General features: G+C 50.7%; 1 protein-coding gene across 1 annotated transcript; it reads right to left on the reverse strand.

Moving 5' to 3' along the window:
- Positions 1-5,960: 5,960 nt before the first annotated feature.
- HTR1A (5-hydroxytryptamine receptor 1A) lies at positions 5,961-7,339 on the reverse strand. The gene has a single exon (XM_040977701.1). The coding sequence runs from the start codon at positions 7,248-7,250 to the stop codon at positions 5,979-5,981; it is 1,272 nt and encodes a 423-aa protein (XP_040833635.1). The 5' UTR covers positions 7,251-7,339; the 3' UTR covers positions 5,961-5,978.
- Between the last annotated feature and the right edge of the window lie 550 nt (positions 7,340-7,889).

Below are 7,889 nucleotides of genomic sequence, written 5' to 3' on the forward strand. Positions count from 1 at the left end.
CACTGCACCTTGACCTTGGAGTTCTTTTCCTCTAGAAATGTGAGGGAGAAAAAAAAAATTGTGTTGTTTATAAACTACCGAATTTAGGAGACTTTTTATGATAGTCAAATGGACTAAAGCATTCACAGATCTACATTTTCTAGGAATATCCCATTTAAGAATCAGATTGGATCCCTGTGGTTCTTAACAAATGAAACAGAAGAGCCAGGTGGACAGCTTGACTCTTGATTAACTGGACGGATGTAACCAGTAACCTTTATGTATTGTTATCAACACACGACCTGCCACAGCATTTTGTGATTCTGCTTTCAGAAAGTCTTTTGTCTCTTGCAATTGCGCCTTCTTTAACTAATGATTAACTTGATCCTTTAAACAAAAAGATAACAATGATTAGGACATTGATATAACTGTTGCTCTAGGCAGCAGCATTCCTCACAGATTCACCCAAGTGACAGATTGTTCAAATGCTGTATCATGTATCAATATCTCTTCCAGCAGGCTCCTGCCATCTGGGCTGTGAATTCCTTTAACAAAGGACAAAGCCTACTTCTATCTACCAACAAAGCTGCAGAAGGAGAAGCAATCTCCAACTATCTTGTCATTTGCCTTAATCTTCTTGGCTCAGAAACCTCATCAACATCTTCAATTTCCTCTCTTTTCACTTCCAAAAGCAGAGTCCTGCCCATTCTCTCTTTAATGTCCTTTGGATGGTCCCACTTGTTTTCTGTCCCTTCTGCCAGCCTCCAACATCCCAGGCATTGAAATGAGCTCCCAACAAAACACCCTGAGTATTAGTGGTCCTCTTAGGCTCACAGTAGATCTAGGCTTTTATAAGCAAATTCATTTGAGAGGCAGAGAGAGAGTGAGAGAGTGAGAAGAGAGAGAGAGAGAGAGAGAGAGAGAGAGATCCCACCAAATCCCTAAATGCTACCCAAACCAAGAGCCCAGAACTCATTCCACGTCCTCCATAAGGATGCAAGAGATCAACACTTGAAGCATCCCTGTTGCCTCCCAGGATCTGCATTAGCAGGAAGCTGGAGCCAGGAACTAGAGCTGAGCAGCACCCCCAGGTACTCTGACCTGGGATGGAAGCATCTTAAATGCTAGGGTAACCAGGCATTCATGTTCTGGTTTATAACCCGACATTAAGTACCAACACAGATGATCTTTACCGTCATTTCCTATACCTACTCACCATTATGTAAAACGTCCGCTACGGCTAAAATGGTCCAATTGGACATTTAAAAGAATTTACCATCTCAAATTTAAGTGGCCCTGTTGTGTATAACGATCCCAAACATTGTGTGGGTCTTATACCTATCTATGATCACCCCTTGGTAGCTTTTTTTTTTTTTTAAAGCAATTTATTTTCATTGAAAAGGCAGATTTACAGAGAGAGAAGGAGAGACAGAGAGATCTTCCACCCACTGGTTTACTCCCCCAAATGACTGCAATGGTCAGAGCTGAGCTAATCTGAAGTCAAGAGCCAGTAACTTCTTCAGGGTCTCCCACGTGAGCACAGGGTCCCAAAGCTTTGGACCGTTTCCCACTGCTTTCTAAGGCCCATAAGTAGGCAACTAGATGGGAAGGGGAGCAACCTGAACCGGGGATGGCTGCGGCTGGAGGTGGAGGATTAGCCAATTAAGCCAACAAGCAAGCCCCACTGTCTGTCACCTCTTATGACTAACAATTCTCTCCTCCTTATGCTCTGTCCCTTCCTCTACTCAACACGATTCCTCTGGTCTACTTGCCTCAATCCTTTTGTCTTTAGAATCCTCCATTCTCTCGTTGCTAACCATTCAGGTTATCACACGGCCCAATGGGGGAGAACAGAGAGGACACTGAGTCTGCAGCCTTCTCTAAGGTATTGCCTCTCTATACAGCCCAGGGTATTCACCAACTTGCTGGTGAGAAAAAAACATGTTTTTTTTTTCCATGCCATGCCCACAGTGCCAGGCAGAAGAGACCAGGCTGTCTTTCTTCACCCCTTAATGAATGTCTGATTCTTTTCGTATTTATCTCTCACCTATGCAGGGATGGCTACTGAGTGTCTACACAGCCTTCCCTACTCACCTCAGCCCACCCTGATCATTATTCACTGGATGATAATAGAATCAAAAGCTCACGAGCCATCTCATCCAGAGGTCAGGTCTACAGTTAGCAATTACTTAACCTTAACATGTGATTCTTATAGATCCAAACTGGTTGACACCTCTCGGGTAAGCACACTGACACTGATTCAGCACCGTGTTTCCACATCATCCAGCAGTGCTTGGCAAGGCGTGAGGACTGCATGACTGGCAGTGACAGTGTGGCACCGCAGGAAAGCAGGAATCTTTAGCCTCCCTGGGGGAAGAGCTGCCAGAAGGGACAAGGACCAACATGGGGGGTATTCAGAAGCCCAAAGACAAGTGTGCCCTACTCAGCATTTCACTCAACGTCACTGATACAGTTGATACAGTTAGGTCATGTTTTCCAAACAGGCAGTTCCACGGGGTTTTCTGTCCTCTCAATTCCCTCTCAATTTCCTCATTGCAATCACGCATGCTCACACATACACTGTCTGAATCTGGCTTCTTCTGACAGCCTCTCGGTGATCTCCCGGAGAGCCAAATCACTCCTGACCTTGGTTTGTCCTTGGGGTCCCCTGAGCTCAGTTTGCCCAGGAGTCAGCATTCCAACACCACAGAGCTGCAGGATTTACAAGTGCAACACTGGAAACAAGGGGCATTTCTTTTGATGCCAGCCAAGGAGTAAAGAACTCACAAATGGATTTTAACATAGCATGAACTCCGATATTCAGAACTTCACCCTTCTATAGTCAGAACCCCACCCAAGCAGAAGAAAAAAACGCCCTTCCACATTTCTTTGTAGTGGCAACCCCCGACCCCATCCCAAGCCCCCAAGCTGTTTCTTTTGAAAGCAGAAGACACTTTTCACCCATCTAGATGTTGTAGAGCAGACAGAGGATCTCAACACCGACTGGTCAAGCTTTTTGAAGGCAGAGTGGACCCTGTGGCAGTTCCCCAAGGCCATCATCTTTCTCTATATTAATTAGACAGATACTTCAATTTTTTTTTTTATCTGTAGGTGTCAGGGAAATTATGAGATTCCTGCCTAACCCATGAGGTGTCGTTTCTACTTTCTAAAGATGGTATTTAAAAAAAAAAAAAAAAAGAAATCACTCCCCAAGAGCAAATTTCAGAGTTGAAAACTGGAATTCTCTAAGCGTCAGATCCCTTTATAGCCGGAGCTTCGCTAACAGCTGTATTTTTAACTTTTTCATTTTAAAATGTTCCCCCCCAAAAAACATACAAGATTCAGATGCAACGAAGATGTGTGTGGCTGGTATCTCTTTATTGTTACATGGTTGTTCCTAAAGTCTCGTATTGTCACAGGCCAATTTTGATGCTTGAACACGTGCCCTAATACAGATACTTTTCGGAGCCCTTTGAGCTTAGCATCTGTCCTGCACTTATTTAGCTAATTTCTTTATTGCCTTGGTAATTATACTTCAGTTGAATGCTTCTTACCCATTCTTGTGCAAATCCTCCAAAGGGGGAAAGAATGAGCATCCCAAAGTCATTGCAATATCGTTCAGGAAAAGACACAAATAAGTAGAAATCTCAGAACTTCACGCGTAATGCTTGCTGCCCAAGGCATAATGCGAATAAGTAAATTTTAAGGATTTGATTAGTATTTTAAAAAAAGAATTTGTTCTGAAAATTCACTAAAATATATGCAAAATTTTACTTTCTCCTATGCCTCTTTCTGAATTACGGTGAGTAAAAAAAAAAAATTGAATTTCAAATGAATAATAGTTGTACCAAAGGAACATGGCTACTTGTGGTCTCCACCACAGCCATTTAAGGACATTCCATATACGCAGTTGAACTATCCCCCATGTTCTTGAACTTTACTTAAGTGGTGTCTGATGTCTACTTCCAGTGTAGACAGAGAAAAAGACACCAAATGGAGGATTAGCTAAGTCTGAAAAAGAATAAAATGGCTTCAAGTGGTAGTGTCCCACCCCTTACCTTTCTTCATTACAAACACAAGTGAACTTCTCACAGGCAGGTTGGCACACTGTAAACCCAACCCTAGCTCTCACAATGCAGATACAGGTTCTCAAAAGGTACAAATGAGATGGGATTAAGAATCCCTTACTGTAAGGATGAGACCCTAATCCATCAGAAAGTTAGAAGCTAGATATGACTCCCACAAATTTCTGGATCCCTGTCTTGTGGTCGGAAATTTACATTCGAACAGAGCACCAAATGGACTTCCCTTTCTGGGGGGCAGCTCAGGTTGCAACCCGTTTCTTAGCAGGAGTGATGGGGCGGAAAGGGTTCGTTTTAAAAGGCGAGAAAGCTCAGGGCACTCTAGGAACTCAAAGGACAAAAAAAAAAAAAAAAATTAGACTTAGTCTTCCTGCCCACCTGGCTTAAGGCCGGGTAACTCGGAGACTCCCCAGGGACACCCGCCCCTTCTTAGAGATTCTGCTCTCTGAGGCAACGGCCTCAGGGGGCACGCACGGGGTTTCCCTCCCGGTGCTCATTCGGTTGAAAGCCGAGAATTCCTTGGTATCCCAGATACCAAAGTTCTATTAACTTTACGTCCCGGACGTCCTGTATGAAAGAAAAAAAAAAATCCACTTAAGTATTGCGACGCGCCCAATAGTGCAAACCCCAAATCCGAAAAGGAAAAGGGGGTAAATGTAATGGGGAAATATCCGCATCCTACGGATTAAACTGCTGCTTCAAGTTCCACCAGGAGAGCTGCGCGCCCTGGGCTTTCTTCCTCTTCGCCCATCCAAACCTCCCCCTGGGAGCCTGCTGGGTCTCCCAAGGGCCCCCAAAGCTCTGCTGGACCCAGTGCCTCCCGGCTTCGAAAACCTTAACCACCAGCACTTCCATTTCCGGGGAGTCAGCGGGGAACCTCGCCCGGGATCAGCCGGCGGCGGTGGGTGCACCTGGCGGACTGCAGAGCACTGGGGGAAGCGCGCGGAGCCCAGGCCTTTCGCGGTCCCCAGCGCGCCCACCCCGCGGCCGGCGGGCGCCTCCCACTGTAGCTAAGAAGCGATGCCTACGAGTGCAGACTCTCCTGCAACCTATACAGATGTCAAGTTGGCTTTCCTCGCTGCGTGATTGTCAGTTTCTTTGGTGAGTGCTGACACCAAGGCAAACTCGGACAAAATGGGCCACGCTCGGCTCTTGCTCTTCCCCGCGGCCTGGCATTGTAACTCCCAAGTTCCACGCTAAGTCCCACCAACAGGACACCTGTTCTGAGTCCAAGAAAACAAAGCAAGCAGGAATGAAGCAGGACAGCGTGATCCTGGGAGTCTTAGACATTTAGGCTCAGACCGGGGAACTCCACTGGCACGGCGGACAGCAGACAGCCGCTCCCGGCTTTGGGGACCAGCGAATCAGTGCATGCATCCTAGAGGTCAGGGCAGGAAAGGGGAGTGAAACCGACACAGAGCGCGGACGTTTCTAGAGGACGAGGCAGGGAAGCATGGAGCCAAGTCCTGAAGCTTAAGGGCAAGTTCTAGAAGCTGGGCATCAGATGGAAGCACTTAGTGGGCTCAGCGGCTGTAGGCAATTTGCGGGAGTGGAGGGGGGACCGGAGGGTTGTTGGCTTTATTTTTATTTTGAAGACTTTCTACTTGGGGCTTCAACCTCCGAGATATGGGGAATCAAAATTTGGAGGCGCCAATTGATCAAAAACTGAGGCTGAGGGTACAGCTGAGGTCACTTGGCGCAGAGCCCCAGGTTTCTCTGTGCACCTGCAGCAAGCGCCCTCTCCCTAGGTGGCAGATGGAGTGGGAAGGGATGAGGTCCGGAAGCCTGGGGCGCAGCAGCTGAGAAGGTCGGAGGACAAAGTAGCAAGTTATCTTAACGCTGGTTCCAGGGGCTGGGGGGCCCACGAAATGCAGTGGGTCCCCACAGCCCCGGCTGGCCCGCCACTCCTTCACAGCATCATCGGCGACAGAACTTGCACTTGATAATCTTCTTAAACGCGTTTTGAAAGTCCTTGTTAAAGTAGGCATAAATGACAGGGTTAAGCAGGGAGTTGGAGTAGCCCAGCCAGTTGATGATGGCGCCCAGCTGGGCGGGCATGTGGCAGCTGTTCTCGCAGAAGGGCAGGACCAGGGCTACGATGAAGAAGGGCAGCCAGCAGAGGATGAAGGTGCCCATGATGATGCCAAGGGTCTTCACCGTCTTCCTCTCGCGCGCCAGGGCCATTTTGCGCTTTGCCTCGGCGTTGCGCTCATTCTTCCTCTCAAACGAGGCAGCGGCGCAGGCGGCCGTACCCGTCTCGCTGGGAAGCGGCAGGTGTTCCTTGGAGTGGCCCACTCGGTGCACCTCGATCACCTCCAGGGCGGCGCCTTCGTCACCCTGCCTCACAGCGCCATTGGCGCACACAGCCCCCGCAGCTTTGCTCTCCACGCCCCGCCTCCAGTCTGTGCTCCCTGGCTCTCCGTTCAAGCTCCTCCTGGGCGGCGGGGCCGGCGAGGCTGCAGCACCGCGGGTGTCGGCCCCCTTCTTCTCCACTTTCTTGACTGTCTTGCGGATGCGGAAGCGCGCAGCTCGGAAAATGCGCCCGTAGAGGACCAGCATGAGCAGCAGCGGAATATAGAAAGCGCCGAATGTGGAATAGATGGTGTAGCCTTGGTCCTTACTGATAGTGCACGCGTCGGGGTCGGAGCGGTCTTCGGGGGTGCGCCAGCCCAGCATGGGCGGGATAGAGATGAGGAAGCCAATGAGCCAAGTGAGCGAGATGAGCGCAGCGGCGCGCCGGGGCGTTCTCTTGTTCACGTAGTCGATGGGGTCCGTGATGGCCCAGTACCTGTCCAGCGCGATGGCACACAGGTGCAGGATGGATGAGGTGCAGCACAGCACGTCAAGGGCGATGAACAGGTCGCAGGTGACCTGGCCCAGAGTCCACTTGTTGAGCACCTGGTACAGCGCGGCCATGGGGAGCACCAGCACGGACACCATGAGGTCGGTGACCGCCAGCGAGCCGATGAGATAGTTGGCCACGTTTTGGAGGGAGCGCTCCAGGGCAATGGCAGCCACCACACACGCGTTGCCCAGCACCGCGCAGAAGATGAGCGTGCCCAGCAGCAGGGACGTGATGACTTGGTAGCTGAAGGTCACGTCGGAGATGCCAGTAGCGTTGCTGCCGGTCCCGAGCGGATCCTGGGACGACGTGGTGTTGTTGCCCCGGCCGGTGTCCAGCACCTCCATCCCTGCAGGTGCTCCCGCCGGGGGGAGGGGGAGGGGAGACGGAGCTGTGCAAGGGTCCCCCTCACCCCTCCCCCGAGTGTCTTCCGCCCCTTCTCCCGGGGGTTGTTTTCGGTGGAAGTGGAGGCAGGGACTCCCGGCTGGAAGTTCTTACTGCTCTGGCGAAGACATCTCTGAGCAGCACCTCTCAGGCGCGGTCCGGCGCGCTCGGAGGCTCCCGCGGGGAAGCTGGAGTTGGGCGGCGAGCAGCTGTGGGTTCTGCGAGCGGCAGCGAAGTGACTTGAGCGTCCGTCTTTGGCTGTCCATTTTACTTTGCCACTGCCCAACTGGCTGCCGGAGCCGGAGTTTCCCCTCCGGCAAACAGTCTCCAATCCCAGAAGTGTCTGGAATTGAGGAACCCCATCTCCGGGGAGGTTCCCCTCCCTGTTTGCTTCTCTCGCTCTCTCCTCCCTTCTCCCCAGTAACTTCCCTTTCGTTCTCCCTCCTCTCACCTCCCTTTCTTCATCCCTGCGCGTCGATCCACAGCCGATCGCCCTCCCTTCCACGCTAGCCCTCCACTCTGAACACCTCCCCAAACCGGAGCGTCCCTTCCCTCTGAGTCCCCGCCCTTCACTCGCTCCAGCTCAGCGTCCTCGCATCCAC

Source organism: Ochotona curzoniae, unplaced genomic scaffold (genome assembly GCF_017591425.1).
Source record: "Ochotona curzoniae isolate NIBS_2020 unplaced genomic scaffold, NIBS_Ocur_1.0 contig_2754, whole genome shotgun sequence".
Lineage (NCBI taxonomy): Eukaryota > Metazoa > Chordata > Mammalia > Lagomorpha > Ochotonidae > Ochotona > Ochotona curzoniae.